Source organism: Colobus angolensis, unplaced genomic scaffold (assembly GCF_000951035.1).
Source record: "Colobus angolensis palliatus isolate OR3802 unplaced genomic scaffold, Cang.pa_1.0 Scaffold15, whole genome shotgun sequence".
NCBI classification, from domain to species: Eukaryota; Metazoa; Chordata; class Mammalia; order Primates; family Cercopithecidae; genus Colobus; species Colobus angolensis.
This window is the reverse complement of record NW_012114599.1, coordinates 3052528-3076950: the sequence shown is the minus strand read 5'-3', so window position 1 is coordinate 3076950 and position 24423 is coordinate 3052528. Positions and strand designations below refer to the sequence as shown.

The window sequence follows — 24423 nt, the reverse complement described above, 5'->3', positions numbered from 1 at the left end:
AAAAAAAAAAAAAAAAAAAAGAGAATCTGCTTTCTGTGTTTATGCATTGACCAACCCTCCTCCACTTCACCCCCAATATTCTTTTAAGTAGGAGTTGAAGGGTATAAAAGCTCAGCCTTTGTTTTTGTTTTTTTTTTGAGACACGATCTCGCTCAGTGGCCCAGGCTGGAGTGCAGTGGCACCATCTCAGCTCACTGCAACCTCTACCTCCAGGATTCAAGCGATTCTCCTGCCTCAGCCTCCTGAGTAGTTTTAGTGGAGACGTTGTTGTGCTATGTTGGCCAGGCTGGTCTCAAACTCCTGGGCTCAAGTGATCCTCCCACCTCAGCTTCCCAAAATGCTGGGATTACAGGCATGGGCCACTGTGCCCGGCCTCATCTTATTAATGCAGGTTTTCTTACACTTAAATCAATTACATACAAATCTTCCAGTTTTCTCATTTTAAGTGCATTCTTAGAAATCGCGAAAGAAAGCAGAGTGGGCAAGCTGATCATTTTGTTCCCCATGTGCAGTCAAGTCTCTTAAGTAGCTTGCAGTTAACTGCTTTTGCCACGAGAGGGCGATCACTGCTGGAAAGGCAGAGCTGAATGGGCCAAGGTTGGACCCTGGGGACGTTGATGAAATAGCAACTGGTTATTATATTCCATTGATCCAGGGCCAGAAAGAGGAGACCAAGGACCTAAAATGCTTTAGGCTTAGCTAGGTGATATTCTAGGAGGAGAAATTTTGGAACTGCTTCAGTTACCAGAATTGTATTATACTTTTATGTGTAAGAGCCTGAAGTTCAACAGAAAAAAAAAAAAAAAAAGTTGGGGCGGAGCTGTCTTTTCTTTTAAAAATAGATGCATGGAAGCATGTGTTTGTTTGTTCCTACTTGGTGTTTTTGTTTTACTTATAAAATGAAAACAGCTGAAATAATTTCTGGATTGTTCTGAACTTTTGAGCACAGACTCCCAGACGGTTTCTGCGGTCTGGGCCCTCAAAAACCCACCTGATGGGGGATGGCGCCCATCTTTGGAAAAAGCTATTTGAGGCTCTGTGAAGCGGCTGGAGTTTGTTTGTTTTCCCTTGTATTTGAAAATGGAAGTCAAGCATGCTCCCAGGGCAGAGAATTCCGCAACTGTGACCATCTTGCAAGGGGCAGGAAAGGATTTACAGTGTTTTGCTAGACTAATCTCCACTTCCTTCTGGGGTAAAAATCCTTACCAGCAACTCCTTACCAGCGACTCCTCTTCTGGCTAAATTGGAGTAGCATTTTCCTATCAAAGTCATTTAAGATACAAATTACTCAGTAACCTGAGAGAAGGGTAGAGTATTCATTTCTAATGACTTCACAGAATTCCAGTCCTCTCTGAGCTCCAAGAGTTGTTGACTATCATCAGGTGTTAGGCCTCACATCTTTCATTTGCTTACACTGTTTTGCTGTCTATGAAAATGGTTAACTGGCCGGGCATAGTGGCTCACACCTGTAATCCCAGCACTTTGGGAGGCCGAGGTGGGTGGATCACTTGAGGTCAGGAGTTCAAGACCAGCCTGGCCAACATGGTGAGACCCTGTCTCTACTAAAAATACAAAAATTAGCCAGGCGTGGTGACACGCGCCTGTAATCCCAGCTGCTCAGGAGGCTGAGGCAGGCGAACGGCTTGAACCTGGGAGGTGGAGGTTGCAGTGAGCCAAGATCATACCACTGCATTCCACCTGGGTGACAGAGCGAGACTCCGTCTCAAAAACAGAAAACAAAAAAACAAAATTGTTAACTGCCCTTAAAAATATAGTCTTACTCCTTTGACACTCAAAAATTCTCTAAGTATATTTACAAATTAAGTTCATATGAATTTCAGTTAATGATTCACTTCTCAGTAATTGGCAATCCCAAATTAATCAGATTTCCTTGCACTAATGGTTTCTTTAATACATGATATTAGATGGTAATAGAAAGGACAGTCTCGGCAATAAATGCTTAAATCATAGCATGAGGGATTTAGATTATCATCAGCAGCTCGCACCAGAAGCAAAGTCTGACTGAATATTATGTCCTTTGTAGATTAGATAGAAGAAGAATTAGGAAGATACTCTTGCTCCGCCCCGATACAAAGAAACATTTTCTAAGCATAGTTAGACTCTGATTTTGGTGACAGTACAAACTAGGGAAGTTGAAAAATGCCTCCTTGGCCTAAAACTGGTAACATAATAAACTAGGACCGGAGGCAAAATTACAGAATTTTTTTTTTTTGGTAATTCTCTTGGACTCTTTCTGGGGGATTCTTAGTCTTATAGAATGTTGCTACTTGATGCTTATCCATGGCCTGTGGAGTTTATTGTCCTTTCATGTGCGTGTGGGGAGAAAAGGGCTGGGGCAGTGGGAAAGGGGAGGCCCCGTTGTTGCTAACACCAACCCCAAGCTTTGTGTAGATGTGGCTCCTCATTTTCAACCAGAAGAAGGAGAAATTTTCGATGTTCTAGCTTGAGAGACCATGCTCTTAAGTTATTTGACCCTGTACATCCTCAACCCTTCAAAATAATTAAATTATTCCACACTTCAGCGCTGGGATCACAGATTATATGATAATAATTTACCAAGCTTCTTTTCTGCAAACAGGTAAAAGAGGAGGAGACATGGATGGTAATGTAATTTCTGGATAGTTTAAACCTAAAAGCCTGCTATTAGGAGAAAAGGGGAAAATGACTGTTCAAGACCTGTATCTTGAAAGAATGCTGTTTATCTAGTATTCAAGGGCCAGGGAGTGTGTCTATGGGTAAACTAAGCAATTCCTCCAGGAATTCTGACGGGAAACAGTTTTGGGGTTTGTCATAGTTTCTAATATTCTCTTAAAATAATCTGTTTCCCAACAAGTAAAAGCAGACGTCATTTCACGTAAAGAATTTCTCTGACTCTACCAATAGCCCTTCCATCTTCTCATCTGTCCGGTTAAACTTGAATCAGAAAAAGAACACAACAATTTTGGTAAAAAATTTGTTGTTCTTCTCATCCGAAAAGCCAAAAGTTATTGGTGTGTGAGGACCACAGTTCGGGTAAGAGCTACTGTAACTAAATTTAGAGAAATTACTTTTCAGATTGACTTTTCTGCTCTAAAATTAGATACTTCTGGTTGGTCTTTGCTTTATCTTCCTAATCAAGATCTGAGGTCACTGGAGGTCAGAAGCATATGACAAAAAGGAATTTAAATATTTTCCTGTTGAAAAATTATCCTAAAATATCTTTATTATATTTCCAAGCCATAAATGATCACAGGTGCTTTGAGCCATGATCCTGATCCCAGGAAAGTGTTTGCAAAAGTTTAAAAACTAGAATGGATCAGTTGATTCATGCTTTAGCTGATGGCACTGTCTCTTGGGAAGCTAACCCACTCACCTCTTGCCCATGGGGCCAGTGGAACACTGCTGTTTAGTTTGTCTTAACTACTTCTTCTGAGACTGTATTGGTCCCCAACCACCCATTCGCAAAGATCCAGCATCCTTCAAGACTATTTAACAGACATGCCAAAAAGCTGGATGCTGACAGTCCAACCGTCATTTTAACCTTGGCATCTCCCATGACAGAGTGTGGAGCAGCAGGCTGTGACCTAGAGGAAAGACACAGAAGTGGTGAGGGGTTGCAGGGGCTGTGGCATGGTGAGATGACCCTGTACAATATCAGGTGAAGGGGAAGCATTTATAAACTTCCTTTCCTTTGTTTTGATGTATCTGTTTTTCCCCCTATTTCTGCCTATACACCTACTTGAGCACTGGCTTGACTAAAGTTACCCCCAAGAAAATGTTGAAGTAATGAGTCATCTACCTCACTTCATTTTTTTGAGACCTCACTTTCTTTCCTTCGTTTCTTCCCCTCCAAATTTATGAATGAAAATAGAGAGGCAGAGGTTGAATTGGCTAAGGCTGTCTGTTCCTCTTTGATTTTTCCATTTCCAGGGGAAGAGGGCAGGGAACTATCCATTCCAATTAGGAATCCTAGACTTATATTCATTTAACAACTTTATATTATCCAGAACATTCTGTACAAATACATTGTAAAAATAAGTTATTTCTAGTGCTTGGGGCATAGTCTGTGAACCGATTTGTCTGTATATCTCGTAAATTTTCCATTTAGATGATCAGAGCAGGACAGAAGTTTCTTGCTGTGCTCTTAGGCTACAGGCAACTGTTGTCACTGGCTGACCCTTGGTTATAAGTACGTGGGAACTATGTCCTGGGCTTCACAGACAGGAGGAGAAGAGTTAGTTCTGTGGTGAGCTGTGTCTTTGGGGTGGTAGGAAGTCAACCCCACAGAATGATTCTTCTTTTATCATTGCTTCTTTTTTAACTAAGTTGGCAGAGTTTTATCTTCTCAGAGATACATGGCAAAGGAAACTCATTTGGGCAATTTGAACTGGTGGTTAATCTGAGTAATATGGAATATGTTCAAACTGATGACATTGTGTTACTTCTATGCATGGGCAGGAGTTAGAAATGCTAATAAAATTGTTGTCAGGTAGAAGTTCTGAAGAGCCTAACATGATAAAAAGATAAGGATCATTTTAACCAGCACATTTGCTAAATAGGTAGTTGTCACTGCTGTGCCCAAAATTTCTTTCTGTTCTTAAATTATTAAAACATTGTCTACATTTGCATTGGCTATTAACTGGCCAAGCAATGCATTTCTTTCTACAGATAAATGTTCAACCTGGTCCTATACAAGATATCACCATATCCTATTTGAACAAGTGCCAAATGAATGACATGCATTATATATACTGAGTCTTTGTCCATCAAAATAATTTTATTTAAACAGTTTGGATTAATAGGAAAGAATGGTACTTAAAGTAGTGGTTCAGAGTTACAATAAATGGCCTGAGGTGACATCTGAGAGGCAGTTTTGGCACGACTTGGAAGGCAGAGGTGACAGGAGTGCCTGTTAGCCGAAGGCAGTGAGTTTTGTGCCGTGGCCTGGCCTTTGCTCCCTGCCGTCTTTCTCATCTCTTCCGCGTGTTCGGTGCATATTCAGGTTTGGGCCCAGCCTACATGGTGCAAAATGAAACACCATGTGTAATTTCAAGGGTGGACACATCTTAGAGTTCTGAGCAACAGAAGAATGAGCACTTTATGTGTTGCAGGAACGCCGCTTGCATAATAGATGCTCACAACTTATCTGCTGAACATTGAATGGCATTCACAAAATTAATGCACAAAACTTCCAGTTAGTTTAAAGCAGAGCCTGGAGGTCTCCAGTGGAGGGATTGCCCATCCATACCAAGCTAGACCACTTGGTAGTAACTACTTAGCTAACTCTCCTAACCCTACAGACCAAGAATATAACGCAAGGTAGGGGTACAGTAAAAGTCATGTGAATCTGGAATGTCGGTATTCAAGGCATTTGTTGTGGGTTTCCTGGCATTAGATTGTTCAGGGGTCAGTATTGCAAGAGAATGCACAATTTTTACATCATATTCTCGTTGAAGGCAGGGTTTCCTTACTGGCTTACTGATTATATCACTCGCTAAGGGATTAGTCAGAATGCAATGGAAACATCTTTCACTTTCATTGTTCATGAGAGAGACTGGTGATTTGTCTGCACTTTTACATTATTGGTGGGTAGAATCTCCCTTTGGGGATCCTTAAAAGAGGGTCACGAATTAGTATAAACCTTAGCTGGTCTGTATCCAGGATGGAAAAAAATAATAATCTATTTTAGTGAGCCACTTGAGTCATAGGCTATCTAACTTATGAGCATGCCTATTCTGCTAGGTCCAGTAAAGGATTCAGAAAGAGACTTCAGGGGCTGCCCTGGGAAACAAGATCATAAAACAGTGTTGAATTGGGTTTTCTAGAGTAATGGTGCTCACCCATCTTGGTAATTCAGATAATCATAGCAGAGCAAAACCAAAATAATATTAAATATATTAATTGATATATCTAATTAATCAGTCACTATTTATTGGTGTACCATTAGGTGCCATGTATAATTCCTACTCATGAGGACTGAGAAAGACCAGTTGAAGAAGGGTAGAAAAATAATACCAACTTTAAAAATCTCTCTCTGATGTAACAAAACAAGGCAATGGTAAAAGATTGTCATGTACAGAATAAAATCAACCATCAGATGTGTAGTTTAAGGATTGCTGTGAATTCAGAAGCAGAAGAGTTCTCCAGGGGCTGTCTTCATTTGCAAAGGCACCACCAAGGAAGAGGAGGATAGGAAATGCCTGGCATGTAGACGGGAGAGACTTGGAGCAGTTAACCAAATGCCTCAGAAGTAACCAAGAGCAAGAAGTGGTTGTGATATTATAAGAAATCAGCTCAAGTAGGGAGTTGTGAGATACCAGATTGAAATTTAGATTACCACCAGACGAGGGGAGCTCTGGCCCTTGCGACTCCAAGGGTGATCCCTAGACTAGCAACATCGCATTACCTGGGAGCCTCTTAGAAATACAGAATCTCCGGTCCCAGCTTAGACCTGCAGAATCAGAGTATTTGGATGTGGAGTCCGGGAATTACGCTCTAAAAAGTGTCCAGTTGATTCTTCTGCATGCCCAAGTGTGGAAAGCACTGCTGCTTACAACTGGGGCTTGGTTCCAAATGACAATGGAGATGCTTTGAAGAATCACTGAAGATGCTTTGAAGAGGAGAAGTGGCATGACTTCTAGTGAGCAGATAGACCAGGGCATTTTGGAGACTTTCTTTTACATGGTAGCCTCCGCTGTATTCTCACTTACCTGTTGCTCACCACCTGGAAAGTGAAATATCTCCAAATTGCCAGTCACTAAGTATTGAAGTTGAAATGATATAACTGTTCTCTGAAGAGGTTTCTGAAGGCTGTTGGTAGGCCTTTTCTGGATACTGATACGGTATGCATCTAAAATATGTTTCTGTAAGTAAGGATTTTTTAAAGTATATACTTTGCAAAAAATACTCCAATCAACAATAAGAACACCTATAGGGTACTTAGAGTTTAGAACATAAAACTCATTCATATGTTTTCTAACCATTTAAAAAATCAGTTTCCTGTATTTTGATTCCATTCATTTATCTAGCGCTTATCAGGAAATTCAGGTTTCCACATTACACAGTTAATATGGGCTATTATAAATCAGTATACCACTTTGGTGGAAAAAACTTCCAAACTAAATCATTGCATAATCATTCATAGCAATAGCATCACTGTTACAATAAAATTAGCACAAATTTTAAAGTCTTGGTAAAAAGGTTTTTGAATATTATTTTAGTTTTTCTTGGCAACGTTGGTGTAACAGTTGGCTGTAAGAAGGGCTATAAGAAGTTAGGATTGCTTTTCCTGCTTTAAATGGTTCCAGATTGGCAATTTTGGGGCATTTCTTGCGGTCACCTATTCCTTTATTTCCTAAGCTGGGAAGAATGGAATTTTCTTAAGGTTGAAATCCTAACCTGAATTTTACTGACAGAACCACAAAGTGGTACTTAGCCGACAGACTCACACATGGCATTCACTTCTGCTGTTGAATAGCATGTGAGTCCTGGTGCTGGTGTTTCTTTTCCCAATCAGAGGACCTCTTCTCTCTTACTGATTTACAGTGATGTCCAGATGGTGGAGTTTGCCACAAAGCAGCCCACTGTATGAAAGACATGACGTTGTATTCACCTAGACTCTAGGTGACTCTAAAGAAGGGAAGGGTCCTTTGGTCACAGGGAGAACTGTTGTGTTCCTTCAAAAGGTAGCAGAGACTTTGTGTTCTAGAGACTCGAGACCACCTCTATAAATATAACCAGAGCAGAGGCTTCCTGTGTGGACCCCAATACACATTTTTGAAACTTAGCCTCAAGCACCTTCATTTTTGATGTATAAAAGATGGCATTTTATGGCTAGGCGCAGTGGCTCACACTTGTAATCCCAGCACTTTTGGAGGCTGAGGTGGGCAGATCACGAGGTCAGGAGATCAAGACTATCCTGGCCAACATGGTGAAACCTTGTCACTACCAAAAGTACAAAAAATTAGCTGGGCGTGGTGACACGCACCTATAGTCCCAGCTACTTGTGAGGCTGAGGCAGGAGAATCGCGTGAACCCTGGAGGTGGAGGTTGCAGTGAGCCGAGATCGTGCCACTGCATTCCAGCTTGACCAACAGAGCAAGACTCCGTCTCCAAAAAAAAAAAAAAAAAAAAAAGATGGCATTTTATTGACAGCTCTATTAAATAACGTTGAGGGTGACTCCTGGAGTAACAGAAAGAGCCCTGGCTTTGGGACAGACATGGGCTCAAATTCTGGCTCTACTACTCACTATTTCTATGGCCTTGGGCAAGTCAACTCCTCTGAGCCCCTGTATCTTTGTGTCAAATGTGGATGTTAACAGTGGCTTTCAGAATTCTTGCATCATTGGAAAAGTAGCTTATATTTGAAAATAGGAAGTACTCAATAAATGATAACCATGATTACTCTTTACTTGTTAATTATGTCCTCACATTTGCCTTAGATTCTCATTTTCTAAGAAAATAAAAAGGCCAAGATGGAGATAGTTTGCTCCAAACAGCTAGGTCTCATCACTGTTCTCTTAAGTAAACCAAATGCGTAGAGATGCCCATGTCTTCATGGCTTTCCTGTACCCAGAAAACCCAAACCCTACTGATTTTGACGTCCTCCCCCTAAATCCCCAGTCTTCTATGGAAACTTCCCAATAATAAAATACCATCTAATAATGTTAATGTATTTCACTGGAGTTTCTCATCTCTCCAACCCGACTGTAGCCTTTTTGAAGTCCTCTATAAATATATACTAGTCAGCTGATTTGAAATTTGTTCATCATGGAGCCATAGGCAGCTACTGAATGAAGACTAGTGAATGAAAAATCAGAACTAATATTTTTCTGAGCAGTTTTTAAGGGGTAGGCAGCTACAGTAAAGATACCTTATTTTAGTTTTCCATGAAGTAGCTACTATTGAATCTCAATTTTACAAATAGGGAAACCAACATTGCCTTTTGTCCAAGTTCATGCAGCCAGTTCATGCAGCTGAGCTAGGATTTGAACTCAGGCAGTCAGGATTCTGAGGCCAAGTTTCAGCCACTATACCACACCAGTGAGAATGAAGGATGAGGAAAGCTATAGGAAACTTTGAAAATGTCTGTGGAAGGAGTGCCCAAACAGGGACTGACAACAGTCAAATCATGAACTGTTTCAGTTAGGTTCCCAAGCGTTTGTGACATTGCCCACTCTGTTTAGATAATGAATTTATGTGTTTAGAGAGACCAGCCTCCTATGTGAATTGTCAGCCATCAGTCTAAATCAAAGCTTCCACCTAGTCCTGAATCTCTCCCTTACTTGCTCTAACCACCTTTCCAAGTATTTAGGAACAAAAGATTTGTGAACAGATTAAACACAGGTTGCTTTTGTTCCACTCCTACAGCTACCTATGCCTGCTTAATGCAGACTACATGGTGTTGACTAGAGTCTCTGCTCATGTATGTTAAACACATGCAGGAATTCAGCACCTTCCTCCGACAGCAAAACAATGGTTCAACAATTCTTCACAGAAGATCCCGCGCTATTATAGCAAATATTTATAGGTTTATCTCACCACACTGCTCAGTGTTCACAGTAAATCTGAATGGAAATATGGAGATCAAAGAATTTAATAATTAAAAAAAGTTTTCACGCTTTATCTGTCATCTAATGAAAGTATTAGTGAAGTGGTATGGAAATCCTCTTCAGCGTGCCTTTAGCCACCAGCTGTGCCACTTAAGATTTAAAACAATGTGATCAAGTGTTCAGAATCCACAGGATTGAGTTGTATGTTTACGTTAGTGTATTATTTCCAAGTTTCCAGTTTCCCCCGGATTAGCACATTTTAATTTCAGCTTTATTAAAGCAGTCAGAACATGAAAAGGAATTTAGCAGAGTGGAGATGTCAACCACACTTTCTTACCATCATGAAATGGTTTACTTGGTTCTGGGCAGCCATGCCTATGAATCCAACAACATGTCTATAAGACTAAAAGTCAGCCAAGTGGGACAAGAAATGCAATTATGGAGTGAAACCACAGCTCTCTAGACATGGGTGGGACCTTCAGGTCCTCAATTTGATTTCATATGACCCTACAGTTATGAAAATCCAACACAGCATAGTATCAACTAAACAGTAAATGCTTTAAATGTTAGGCATTCCTGGAGTGGCTCACATGAGCCCAGTATGGTGTTAGGCATTGTAGAGACATGGTCAGACACAGGAGACATGGCCCTGGGAACTCCATGAGATACCTGTTGTAGGAAGCCATGGTTTTGATGGGGTGTACTTTGTCCATCAGTGTGCTGGGATAGAAGACTAAAAGCCACTGGTCCAAGAAATGACTCTTTAGTTAGATTTACCAACACATGAAATTATCAGAGAAAAATGCTAACCAAAATGCAGTAGAATCACCAAATGTTCATGTTAGAAGGCACCCCAGCAGCTGCCTAGTCCACTGGTTCCCAACCCCCACTAATCAGTGGGAAGTACCTGGGGAATTAAAAAAAAATGCACATTCTCAGGGCCCACCCCAGAATCAGAAGCTTTGGTAGACGGGCCTGGAAATCTATATGCTTTAAAATGCTACCAAGGGGTTCTAAACGTCTGCCAGCTCATCTGGTCCAGCCTGTCAGTGAACAAAGAGTATTTCTGTTCATAGCCTTGCAAAAGTGATCATCCAGCTGAGGCCAGCATCCCCCACGTTGGAAGGAACTCATTACAGAACAAGGCAGCAAGGATCCGATGTTGCACAGAGGGTTGGGGTTACTAGAAGTTTTTCTCTTAGTGTAATCAAAGGGACCTTGCTGTAACTTCTACCCACTGGGCTTAGTTTGACCCTTTGCAGTAACACAGACCAAATCTCCTTCCAATGTGGAAATCCTTCAAATATTTTAAGAGTTTCTCTTCAGTTTGTCCTTTGTCTGATACTTATTTTATTTGCCCATTCATTCAGTTCAGACTGCCAGTCTCCTCTAAGACTGGATTTACTGGGGCTGGCTGTTGCACTTCCCTCAGCTGCTTCTCGGAGGTCCTGGCTTCTCCTCGCCCTCCTGTTTGCCTTCCTCTGGATGAACTCTACTCAGTCAGCGTTCGGTGTAGTGCACAGTGTCCAACACCACACTGACCGTGTGGTCTGACCAGCTGAACCCAAGAGGAGCAGCGGGAGCGATTGCTTCCCGCGTCCCAGGCTGTGTCCTGCTTCAACCGAAGACTGTTCTGAGACTAATCAGGGACCCAAATTGATGCAGACAGAAATCTCCGTGGCAGATCAGGAAGGGAAAATGTCAGTGTGGTTGAATTTACCAGGCATGAGTCATGTCCTGGTAAATGAATACATCTGGGGATGGAAGAGAGACACTGTCCTTCCAGTATTGCAGATGGAGAAATATTGTTTCACTGGATACCTGAGTAACTGCTGCACAGACCACACTACGCATGTATGATCAGGTCTGGAAGCTGAACAGATGCTCTCACATGTCATCTGTTAGCGGTAGGATCAGTCCTGGCTGCTACACTCAACCAGGGAAGGTAAGAGGGGGCAGCGTTTTTTTTCCCCTCTCTTTGTGTAGTGTGAGCAACCTAAATATTTCCATCTAAGCAGGTTATGGTTCCTTCCCACAATTGAAGGGAAATGTTGATGTGCCTGTTTATTGTGGGGGTCAGCTTCCTGGCCCGATTTGCTTATCTTTAAAACAGTCACAAGAATTTTGCATATTCTTAGGAAAGAAAAGGGTAAGAAAAGAATCTTTGTGACTTGACAACTGGTTGTAAAGTGAAGGAGTCAGTTAACAGGTTGGTGGTTTTATATACAAGAGATTGAAAAATGTTTCCTTGATTGTTTTTCCCTGAATCGGCTGATCATTTTAATATCGATGTGGGCATGTTCTAATCCCCTGGTTAGTCAGCAGGATTTTTTTTCTAAGAAGAATTAAACAAGCAAAGAAACAAACAACAACAACAACACAAAGATAGAAAAAACAGCAACAACAACAACAATAGCAGCAGGAGGAGCCACGATGAAATGGTTCAAGGATTGACCTAACCCAGGACTGCAGGTTTTATTTACTGCAGTGTTCAGTACTTGAACCTCCTGGAAATCAGAACTCCAGCATGACCTCTGTAGGTTTTCCTTTTTTTGTTGGTACAGGAACTGATAAGGTGACTCTTGAGTTTCTGGAATCAGAGTGGCAGCCACGTGGGCTGCGTAGGTTCTGTGTGGGACTCAGCTCCAGCATCAGTGATTGGAGACCAGGGAGACTCTTTGAGTTCTTCTTTACTGAGCTGCACGTGCACTGAGCCTGGACAGATGAGGATCTACAAGGGGTGTTCTGAACACCAGCTGTTAGCATCTTATGTCCTGCCTGGGACACAGGAAGGTGTAGATGTGAGGAACAGGCAGAGTCTGATGCCGTCCCCACACTGGGTCATGGGAAATCACCTGAGCTTACAGGAAGAGCGTTGGTAGAAGGCAAGCCATCATATGGGTTTTGGCTGGGTTGGGGAAATGGGATTAGAACAAGAATACTTTTATTTCTACGCTCAAAAATGTTTTTTTTTTCTTTTTTTTGAGACGGAGTCTCACTCTGTTGTGGTGCGATCTTGGCTCACTGCAAGCTCCGTCTCCTGGGTTCACGCCATTCTCCTGCCTCAGCCTCCCGAGTAGCTGGGACTACAGGCACTTGCCACCACACCTGTCTTTTTCAGTAGAGACGGGGTTTCACTGTGTTAGCCAGGATGGTCTCGACCTCCTGACGTTGTGATCCACCCACCACAGCCTTCCAAAGTGCTGGGATTACAGGCATGAGCCAACGCGCCCAGCCTGCTCAAAAATCTTATAAGAAATGTTCCATAGGTCCTAAACTTTGGCTGCAAACAGCTGGCTACTGGTGGCACCAGGTGCCAGTGAGCAACCTGTTTTTTGATTTCTATTTAAGTTATTTTTTGGCTTGATGCAGTGGCTCACACCTGTAATCCCAGGATTTTGGGAGGCTGAGGTAGGCAGATTGCTTGAGTCCAGGAGTTTGAGACCAGCCTGGGCCTGGGTGACATAACAAAACCCTCTCTCTACAAAAAAATATGAAAAATTAGCCAGGCATGGTGGCATGCACCTGTAGGTCCCAGCTACTCAGGAGACTGAAGTGAGAGGATCACTTGAGCCTGGGAGGCCAAGGCTGCAGTGAGCCAAGATCATGCCACAGCTCTCCAGCCTGGGCAACAGAGTAAGGCCCTGCCTCTAAATAAATAGGTAAATTCTTGATAACATCAAAAAGGGATTTGGCTAAGGCATCCTCTTGGCCAGAATGGGCAGACCAGAGAGTGAAATTTCTGCAAGATGATCAGGACGCAGCATTGGGTAGAGGCCTGAGGCAAAGGTTCCTGAAGCCTTCCAGCTTTTCTGAAGTGCAGGTGAACAGCCAGAGACAGAGGACAGTAGCCAAATGCCATGCCCCACAAATGGCAATTGATAGAGAAAGCAGCCAGTGGGGCGAAACCAGGAGGAAGCCAGGATACTGGAAAGTGATGATTCAGCCTGGACATTGATGCTGGTCATGCAATGGAGGAAAAGAAAGAGTCTCTGCAAAACAGTACCACTGTGCTTTCTATTGGCCGGGTTCCCCGTCTCAAACCCTCCTGATTCTGTCATTTTCAAAGAGGAAACTAACAACACACCATTCCTGCTTAACTTTAGATGCTGCTATTGTTCATGGCAGGAGATCGCTCTGGTGGTCAGCATTAACGAGATGTAGCCTAGTTGGGGGCTGCTCCATTTGTGCTGTCATATCATGTGATGAAAACTTCTTTTTCCTAAGATGTTGATGACCCCTGGAAAAGGAAAGTGTTCTCTGATCTATTGGACCAAAACTTTTCTTCTTTCCCCTGGCTTTCACACACAGATGGAAGTGAGTGGGACAGGGTGGCGGTAATTTGAGGTCATTCCCTGGGATAAGTGCAACTCTAATTAGAGGCAGGAAATGTTTATTTGAGTTTTATTGGGTGAGTCAGTTTGGTGCAGCTTTAGGTCACTCTAAACTTGGGGTATCCTGTTTAAGTCAAGTAAGCATAGTTTTAAGGAACTGGAAACAAATATCAGATGTATGTGAATAAAATTTTCACTTTTTCAACCAGCAGACTATAGAGTGGAATTTTTACTATTTGGCCAATTGTAATTGAATTGAGCCTTTTCTCCAACAAAAAAGGCATCTCCACTTTTACCAAAAGTGGGATGGACTCTGCCCTCTCTGACTTACAGACAATCATTATTAGAAAGAATCATGTCTACAGACAATAGAATATTATTTAACCTTAAAAAAGAAAGAAATTTGGAACAATGTGAATGAAACGGGGACATTATGCTAAGTGAAATAACCTAGACACAGAAGGATAAATACTACGTGATACTCCTTACCTGATGGATCTAAAATAGTCGAACTCATAGAAGCAGAGAGTAGAATAGGTTGGTGGCTTCCAGAGGCTGGTGGAGGTGGAATCAGGGAGGTGTTCAAAAAGAGGTGCAAAGTTTCAGTTAGGAAAGATCACGGTAAGTCCTAGTGATTTGCTGGGCAGCATAGTGTCAATTTCACAATACTGTATTGTATACTTAAACATTTGCTAAGACTGGAGATTTTATGTTAAGTGTTCTCTCTGTCTCTCTCACACACACACGCGCGCGCACCAAAATATAATAATGATAAAAAGAATGGACAGGAGCTTTGGGAGGTGATGGATGTGTTTATGGAATAGATTGTGGTGATGGTTTCATGGGTGTATACTCATCTCCAAGCTTATCAAGTTGTATACATGAAATATGTACAGCTTTTTGTATGTCAATCAGACCTCAAAAAGTAGTTTAAAAAAAGAAAATAATAAATATACAGCATTGCATTTAGAAAGAAAGGGAAAAAGAAAAGAACTAGCATGTGAAAACCCATTTTATATATCCCATCTTACAATTGGTGTGGATGGAATTGGGATTTGCTATAGGAATTTGGTTGTGATAACCCTGAATTTGGGGAAAGACCACAAGAAGATTGTTACACACTTGTGTATGGCTTTGAACAATGGGAGTTAGCAGGGGGTGAAGGCCTCGTAGAAGAAGGGCTGAAAACATGTGAAAATGACTTTTTAAACATCATTAAGGTGATTATTTTTGTTATTATTGCATAGGAAAATTGACATCACTAAAAATTATTATTACTCAGATGAGACTTTTTCATTCTGTATGAATTGACAGGCAAGTCCCCAGTAAGAAAAAAAAAATCCTTCTTTCTATTATCTACACTGACCTTCTAGCAATACAGAGTTGGAAGTTCTGGGACACTGACTAAACAAGGCTCTGCCTATAGTTCACACATAGTCTGTCTCCTTTAGAGCTGGAAAGTCCCACTCATTATTTACTGTTTTCATTTGTTGTAATGATGGTTGTACTTTCTTTGTAGCTTAACATTCAGAAATGGGGAAATAAATTTGATTTGGTTAAGTTTCCCAAAGTGGCTGTATATTTATTTCGTTTCTACCAAGGAAGTGTAGTAGTGAGGAATGAGGATTGCTTGTTTATCTTCTTCAAAGACAATAAAACATTTTGGACAATGGAAACAGGGAAGAGAGAGAATAATTTCAGGCTGCCTTCTTCCAATTCACCTTGAACTCTGCTTCCTGAAGAGTTTTCCTTAAAATCAACTTGATGCCATTTTACAACTCCAAAGACTTCCAGGGGCCAGACATGGTGTCTTACACCTGCAATCCCAGCCTGTAAGAGGCTGAGGCAGGAGGATCACTTGAGGCCAGGAGTTCAAAACTAACCTGGGCAACATAGCAAGACCCTGTCTCTAAAAAAGAAAAAATTAGCTGGACATGGTGGCACATGCATGTAGTCTCAACTACTCAGAAGGCTGAAGTGGGAGGGTCATTTGAGCCCAGGAGTTCAAGGCTGCAGTGAGCTATGATCGTGCCACTGCACTATAGCCTGGGTGACAGAGCAGGAACCTGTCTCAAAAAAAAAAAAAAAAAGACTTTAGGGTTATTTACTTCCTACCTATGTTCTCAGAAGCACTTTTCTGTCTCTTTCCTAACTATTTCCTGCATCTATGCACTGTTCCCTAAATGACGGGTTTTTTTTAGTGAGCTCACACCTGCCTTCCTCATTCCCACATGTAATTTTCATCTCTGCTTACCTCTGCCCTTCAAGGTTGTGCTTCTAATTTACCAGGCCTTCTCCTCCTCACACTCACATTGTTCAAGGTTTTACTTAAGTGTAGTCTTTGCCCCAGTTCAGCTTTATCTCAAACAAATTCCTATAGCAGTGGTCAGTTTCATCAATACCAATTATATTATAGAAAATATAGGAGTTTCTGGCCGGGCACAGTTGCTCACACCTGTAATCCCGGCACTTTGGGAGACCGAAGCGGGTGGATCATGAGGTCAGGAGATTAAAACCATCCTGGCCAACATGATGAAACTCCGTCTCTACTGAAAATACAAAAATTAGCAGGCGTGGCAGCATGCGCCTGTAGTCCCAGCTACTCAGGAGGCTGAGGCAGGAGAATTGCTTGAACCCAGGAGGTGGAGGCTGCAGTGAGCCAAGATCATGCCACTGCACTCCAGCCTGAGTGACAGAACAAAACTCCATCAAAAAAAAAAAAAAAAAAAAGAAAGAAAGAAAATATAGGACTTTCCATAGGACTGTTTTGTATAATGATCTTCTCTAAGTGATAAAGCCTGGATGAAAGATGATTATTCTCTAGGGGGTGCTAAGATACAATCCAGATGCATAGGCTTTACAATCTGATTTGATACAGGAGAGTTTAGCACATAATTATACAGCATTTTGTGCTGCTTTCCATGATTTCCTGTCTTCAGTTTCGAGCTCTTGAAAAACATAAGCCATGGCTTATATCATCTTCTATATCCCTCAGCCATGTACCCAAAAGCTGGAAAGACCTGTTGCAGTTGGTAGGTTAGATGATATAGACATGGAGGGGAGAAGATGTTTCAGAGTGTGAAATTAGGACCCACAATTTCTTTATATGGTACATTGGAGAAATTTCTCATGCTGTCACCAGCACATCAAGTATGGGCTGTTCCAAGCCTGGTCTTTAGTTGGTCATTTATGTGAAATTGATGTAAGAGCTATAAAATCTTTGCACGTATAAACAGCTGACAGGTGACAGAGAATCTGTGTGTCCAAAGAAACCTAACTGCTGCTGAGGGGAAGCCTCTGGCTATCTGTCACACCTTGAAAGGCAAACAGGACAGGCCTAGTTTTCTCTTCAAAGGCAGGAAAGGTTAGCGCTCTGGGAAAATGGAGCCCGATGGGAATTTCAAACACACGGTGTGGTTCTTCCAGCTCGAAGGTCATTATTAACTATTCTTACCCTAAATGGCCGTGACACATAATCTCTTTCCTAATTTTATTATTTTACTTGCTATCACAAGACCGTAACTTTTTAGACATTCAGGTGAGATTAAGGGAGGAGAAGGTGGAATAAGGCTTTTAAAATCTTTGATTACCTCAGAAAACATATTTGCTTACTTTACCAGGAAGTTGATGTTTTGTTTTGTTTTGTTTTCTACCTATGCCAAGAGGGGATTAATGAGTAGCTGCCAGGTTTGCCAGCTTTCTTTTGATTTCAGTTTATGTAATTAAGCAGTTCTCAGAATGACTTGAGTTCTCACCCTGCATCAAAACATGCTTCTCAAATGTGTTAGATTTGAAGGTCAGAAACAATGCAGACTCAGTAAAGGGAGGGGAAATGAAACTTTTACCTTGCTTTAAAACAGCCTGAATGTATATAAAAAGAGTTGATCATGCTTTGGGGTCATGAACATGGAGCTCTGTTGAGTAGAAAGCAAGTTAAAACTAAAGTTCAAAATGGGCTAAAGTTAGAATAACTCAAGATGAGGTTTTACAATAGAAATGACATGGGGAAACCAACTCTGGATTACCTTTGAGTTTCTAGCAATTGGAACCTTGTCCATGGTGTGTATTCAAGAACTCAGGCATTTGATGCAGACATAATAGGAACCCACTATATGCCTGGCTCAATTCTAGTTGCTGGGACTACAGTAAGGAACTAAAGCAACAAAAATTCCTCCTCTCATGGTGCTCCCTGGAGCGAAGGTTGGATGAGCAGATTTTGCCTGAGCACCTTCTCAGGTGTGGAGTTTGGAGCTAATATTGCTTAGGATTGCTAGGAAGAATAAGTGTGTTCCTCAAGGAGCTGAACATCTCACTGGGAAGTGAAGACAACTATCCAAAGAACAAAAGAACCACTCAAGTCTGTAACCAAATACTGAGGTGTTGATATAGACAGACCCTCTGAAATGGTGAGAGTGGGCACCCAGCTCCAGATTCTGCAGACACAGGCTCACAGCAGCAGGCTGACTCAACTAGCTAACTTAACTAGCTAAGCAGTAAGAATTTGCAGTTATGCAGACACACACACACACACACACACACACACACACACACTTTTTTAGAGGCAGGGTTTCACCGTGTTGCCCAGGCTGGAGCACGGTGGTGTGATCACAGCTCACTGAAGCCTTCACCTCTTGGGCTCAAGCAATCCTCCCACCTCAGCCTCCCCAGTAGCTGGGACTACAGGTGTGCACCACCATGCCTGGCTAACTTTTTAATTGTTTTTTATAGACAGGGTCTCGCTATGTTGTTTAGGCCTCAAGCCATCCTCCCACCTCAGCCTCCCAAAGTGCTGGGATTCCAGGCATGAGCCACCACACCTGGCCTGCGGATATAAATATTTAGATCACTCTTTGCTTCTTATAGCCCCCTAACATTTTTTAGTTCTTCTATTTACAAGGTGTTTTTAAAAGAGATTATAACAACTTCTCTTTCAGGTTAGTTCAATTCCCTTAAAAAACAGCAAGCCAGAGTTACCAACAGTTCCTGCCCTCATGAAGTACACAGACTACGAGGGGAGAAAGTCATAGATTAATTACACAAATAACACCTCTGCTGCACTGAATGCTACAACAGAGAGTGTAGCACATTGTAGGGGGATTTGACCTTGTCAGAGAAGTCAGGGGCAGCTTCCTGGAAGAAAAGATGGTTGTGCTGAGATCTGAAGGGTGAGGAGGGGAGAGGAGAAAACATTCCAGGCAGAAGGAACAGTGTGAGTAAAGCCCTGGGGCAGAGGGAACAAGGGACAGCTGGAAAGGAGAAGACTAAGAAGATCACATAGACCTTGAGGCGTATTAGAGAGTTTTCCATTTATTCCTAGAGTACCAGGGAGACTTTAATAGAATCAAGCTATAGAGGCTGGGCACGGTGGCTCATGCCTGTAATCCCAGCATTTTGGGAGGCCAAGGCGGGTGGATCACTTGAAGTCAGGAGTTTAAGACCAGCCTTGGCAACATGACAAAACCCCATCTCTACTAAAAATACAAAAAATAGCTGGGCATGATGGCATTTGCCTTTGGTCCCAGCTACTCAGGAGGCTGAGGCAGGAGAATCACTTGAACCCGAGAGGCGAGGTTACAAGATCACACCATTACACTCCAGCCTGGGTGACAGCATGAGACTGTCTCAAAAAACTAAGCAGTAGACTTAGAGGAGGAAGGGGGATGGGTTACAAGCAGATTTCTGTTTCAGCAGGGTCCCTCTACCTAGAGCATGACCAGCATTTGGAGGAGGAACTGGAGTAAATGTGGGGAGCATCGGCAGCAAGGCGTCTGCAAGAATCTAGACAAGGGATGATAGTTGCTTGGGCCAGAATGGTGGGCGTGATGGTGGTAGAGAGAGAGAGAGAGAGAGAGAAATGGACAAGTATACAGGGGAAAAGGTACAAAATGCAAAGGTACAATAAGTAAACATGACAGGACTTGTTGAGGACTGAGGGAGAGAGAGGTATTAAATGACTCAGGTTTCTGAAGGGTGAAGCTTTGCCATGAGACCTAGTTCGTTGGGGTAGATCGTGAAGTCAGTTTTGGACATGTTGGGTTTGAGTGCCTTTGGGGGCATCTGGATGGAGGTATCAGAACCGCATTTGGATGAGTGGTCTGGAGCTTGGAACAGAAGTCCAGGATGGAGGTCTGAGCTTGTGAGTCATCTGCGTAGAAGTGCCTTGGAAACTGGGCGTGGAGGAGATCCTCAGTGAGCACTCAGTGAAGATGGGGAGCATCTGGAGCCCAGCCTTGTGGGATTCCAACACTTAACAGCTGGGAAGAGGCGAAACCCATGAGAGAGGCAGAGAAAGCCCTGCCAAAAATATAGGGGGGAAATCTGAAAGCCAAGGGAAACAAGTGTGTGTTGAAAGAGGATGTGGTCAGGGAAGAAAGCTGCAGAGAGGTCAGAGAAAATGAAGACTTAAGATGATAACTGCTCAAATACCATCTATAGCAACAGTCATAGCCAATCTTCATTTTGAGCCAGGCATTTTAACATCTAATTTAACCTTCATGAGAATTCTGTAAGGCAGATTCTATTACTCAATCATCCTGATTTTTTTTTTTTTTTTTTTTTTTTTGAGACGGAGTTTCTCTCTGTCACCCAGGCTGGAGTGTGATGGTGCAATCTCAGCTCTCTGCAACTTCCACCTCCCGAGCTCAAGCGATTCTCTCTCATGCCTCAGCCTCCTGAGTAGCTGGGATTATAGGAACACGCCACCATGCCCAGCTAATTTTTGTATTTTTTGTATAGACGGGGTTTGGCCATGTTGGCCAGGTTGGTCTCAATCTCCTGGCCTCAAGTAATCCGCCCGCTTTGGCCTCCCAAAGTTCTAGGATTACAGGCGTGAGCCACTACACCTGGCCCATCCTCATTTTTACAGATCAGAAAGCTGAGCACAGAGAGTCAAAGGCATTTGCCGGAGTCATTTGCAGCCAGTGAGTGATAAAATCAATATGGGAACGCCTCTTTCTCACCCCACAGCCCCTACTCTTAAAAACTGTGTCCAGTGTTGGTAGAATAAAAAGCAGCCAGGGAGGATGATGAGGAGGGGAGATTCTTCCCCTTTATAGATTTGGATTCTCCTAAACACAGTCAAGGAAATACTCCATTGTTGCTAAAGTCCAAGTCCAGGGCGGGTGACTATGGAATGGGCACCTCAGTGGCTGTTTCAGGTGGTGTGGTTTAGTGTTCAGTGAATGATCCAGCTGTACTTCCCAGGTGAAAGGCTTGCCCCGGTGCTCCAGGGCAGAGGCTGTCACAGTGTTGTCTCTGGCCTGCCAGCATTGCCCGGAAACTTGTTAGAGGATTCAGATTTTCAGACTCCGCCCAGATCTTCTGAACCAGATATCTGAGTGGGGGGCTCAGGAATCCATGTCCTAACAAGCTTCCATGTGATTCTAATGCATGAGTTGAAGAGTCTTTGTTCTTGGAAGGAATCCTTGAAACGACAGAAAGGAGACCAAAATAGTGCATAATCCTTATATTGCACAGATGCAAGATATCTAGGCAGAAACCAGATGGAGGAGAGTCAGTGCTTCTCAACCCTGGCCACACATGGGAATCACCTGAGGAGCTTCTACAACTACTGAGGCTGGGCCCCCACCCTTAAAAATTCTGATTCCGATGGTCTGAGATTGGCCAGAGCATTTAATTTTTGAAATGAGGATTTGAATGGAGAATGGATGATTGAATAAATAGTCAGCAAGGCAGCCCATGTACTTCTGATTACAAAATTGTACTCTGGGGAGAAAACGAGGTAGGCCTGGAAGGAGAAGGGCAAAATAAATGGAAGAAAAGCCGGACTTAGGTCCTTTGTGAATATCAGTAAAGATTGAATAATTCTGGAGACTGCAGTGGGGATGCAAGTAGTTTGAATTAATAACAATTCTTAACTATGGACTTTATTTTCAAAGAGATGTCAATAGTAACATAGATATGCTTCCTAAATAAAGAAGCTCATTGGTAAATTTTACTGAGACCTAATGGAAAATAATACGCTAACATCCTCCTGGAAGCTTCATTTAGATTGTAGCTATGTGTTAAGAATGTGAGCCAGGCACGGTGGCTCACGCCTGTAATCCCAGCGCTTTGGGAGGCCGAGGCGGGTGGATCACGAGGTCAGGAGATCAAGACCATCCTGGCCAACATGGTGAAACCCCATCTGTACTAAAAATACAAAAATTAACTGGGCATGGTGGCGTGTGTCTGTAATCCCAGCTACTCAGGAGGCTGAGGCAGGGGAATTGCCTGAACCAGGGAGTCAGAGGTTGCAGTGAGCTGAGAGCACACCACTGCACTCCAGCGTGGCGACAGAGCGAGACTCTGTCTCAAAAAAAAAAGAATGTGCTCTGCCTCTCTGGCCTCTTAAACTTCACCATTTACTTTGCTAACCTTCCTCTACAACTGATCTGGTCAGTTTACTGGCCCCTAAACTTGCTTACTCCATTCCCATGTCCTGGCATTGGTTCCTGCCCCCGCCCCGCCAACCTTCTTTTTCTCTCCAGGCCTAGCTACATCTAAAATCCTCCATGGCCTCCCAAGTCAGAGAGCTCCTTTTTCTCTGAATCTTTTTAGGACCTAGTGTTTTTCATGCATTTGTCTCTTATTTTGTTTTTTTTTTAATCATTTTGCCCATTTTCCATCTGCACCCCTGGATTGTAAGCTCCCCTAGACAACAATGGCTTATAATTCTTTGCCCTCACCTAGCAGAGCGTCCCACACCCTAGGAGCTTAGAATATAATAGTCAAGAAATGGTGCAAAGAGAATGTCAGTCCATCCTCTCCCCACATTGTCATAGATTGCAGGTAAGAAGGGGCCACCTCCAATAAGGTGTGACTGTGGTTTGGCCGTTCTGAGGGCTGCCTTGAGGGAGGAGGCCACAGGGGATCCTGGAAGGAATATCCTCCAAAGTAAAAAGTGGCCCTCAGAGTGAATGGGGGTTCATAGTCTCATGATTCCACATTGCAATCTGTTAATCTCCTGGGACTGCCTCAACAAATTAATGCAAACTTAGTGGCTTAAAACCATAGAAATGTATTCTCTCACAGTTCTGGAAGCCAGGAGTCTAGCATCACTGGGCCTACATGAAGGTGCTGGCCAGGAGACTCCGCTCCTTGCCTCTTCCAGCTTCCGGGGCTGTCTGCATCCTTTGACTTGTGACGGCTTCACTCCAATCTCTGCCTCTGTGGCCACTCGGCCTCCTCCTCCCTGTCTTAGGTCTCCCTCTACCTGCCTCTTATAAGGACACTTATGATTGTATTTAAGACCATAAATGCTGGTAATCCAGGATAACCTCCCCATCTCAGGATCCTTCACTTCATTACATCTGCAAAATCCTTTTTTTCTTTTTTTTTTTCTTAGCCATATAAGGTAACATTCACACATTCAAGGGTTAGGACCTGGATATCTTTTAGAGGAGGGTTGTTCAACCTACCACACATATAAAGGCAACTGGAGCCCCAAAAGGACAGAGACTTGTCCAAGGCCACACTTCCAGTTGGCAACAAAAATCAAAGATCCAGGTCTCCTTTCTGTCCATTTAGGCTACTTCCACTAGACCGAGCTGATGCCCACCAAAGGAAGACAGAGAAAAAGTAAAATTGCACTTCATACTCTAATCTGTGTGCTTTATTCCTTTGTCTTCTTTCTGGATCAGGTGCTACCAGGATTCACCCACCTTTGAGGCTTCTTCCCCCTTGATTCCTGGTAACCTTATGCTGAGCTCACACTAAGCTGGCCTGTGTGGGCAGCTGTAATCGAATGACCCAAATGGCATTTTCTTCTCTCCTTTCAGGACCGCCTCTTTTTCGTCATGGAATATGTAAATGGTGGAGACCTCATGTTTCAGATTCAGCGCTCCCGAAAATTTGATGAGCCTCGTTCACGGTTCTATGCTGCAGAGGTCACGTCGGCCCTCATGTTCCTCCACCAGCATGGAGTCATCTACAGGTAGCTTCTTCTCTCCTCTTCTCTTTGCTGAAAGTGAAGAAAATAAAGGATGCTTCAGATACTTGAACTGACTTCAGCTCCTGCCCACTCATCTCTTAGCAACCTGCTTTAGATTAGCTGTTTGTTCCAATTTGCTTACAGAAGGCTTTTTTGGGGGCTGTTTATTCCTGTGAATGTTAGTATTTGAATGGCCCTGGGAGATTTGACCCACTGTTTGTGCCAGTTTTGATTTAAAGCTCAAGCATGACATTTTAAAGGCTTGGTGCCAGGTGACCTTGGTGTGACCTTCATTTCTCTCTCTCCTCCACCCTCTTCCTTGAACATCGGGGCATTCTCTTTACGTTTTTCTTCTGTGCCATGAACTTCCTCCCCTTCCCAGTCTCTTGCCACTTCCTGAGTTTGTTTGGCTTAGTTTTCTCCAGCAGATAGAATCAGGGAAGGAGGAGTTGCTTGAGGGACTGGGGGTTTATGATCTTGGGTGGGGAACAGGGAATGGGAACTAGACAATATCCAACAGGAAGTGACTTTTTGCAGATCATCCAATCCTTTATTACTGCCCGCTCCCCTTCCAAGAAACACACGCACGTCCACACACACATGCACG

General features: G+C 42.9%; 1 protein-coding gene across 1 annotated transcript in view; it reads left to right on the top strand.

The window, feature by feature from the left end:
- Window positions 1–24423, top strand: part of PRKCE (protein kinase C, epsilon) — a 541355-nt gene that overhangs the window by 416414 nt on the left and 100518 nt on the right. The window contains exon 11 of the mRNA XM_011935885.1: window positions 23665–23819. Coding sequence (XP_011791275.1) covers window positions 23665–23819 — 155 coding nt within the window. The remainder of the gene's footprint in view (window positions 1–23664; window positions 23820–24423) is intronic.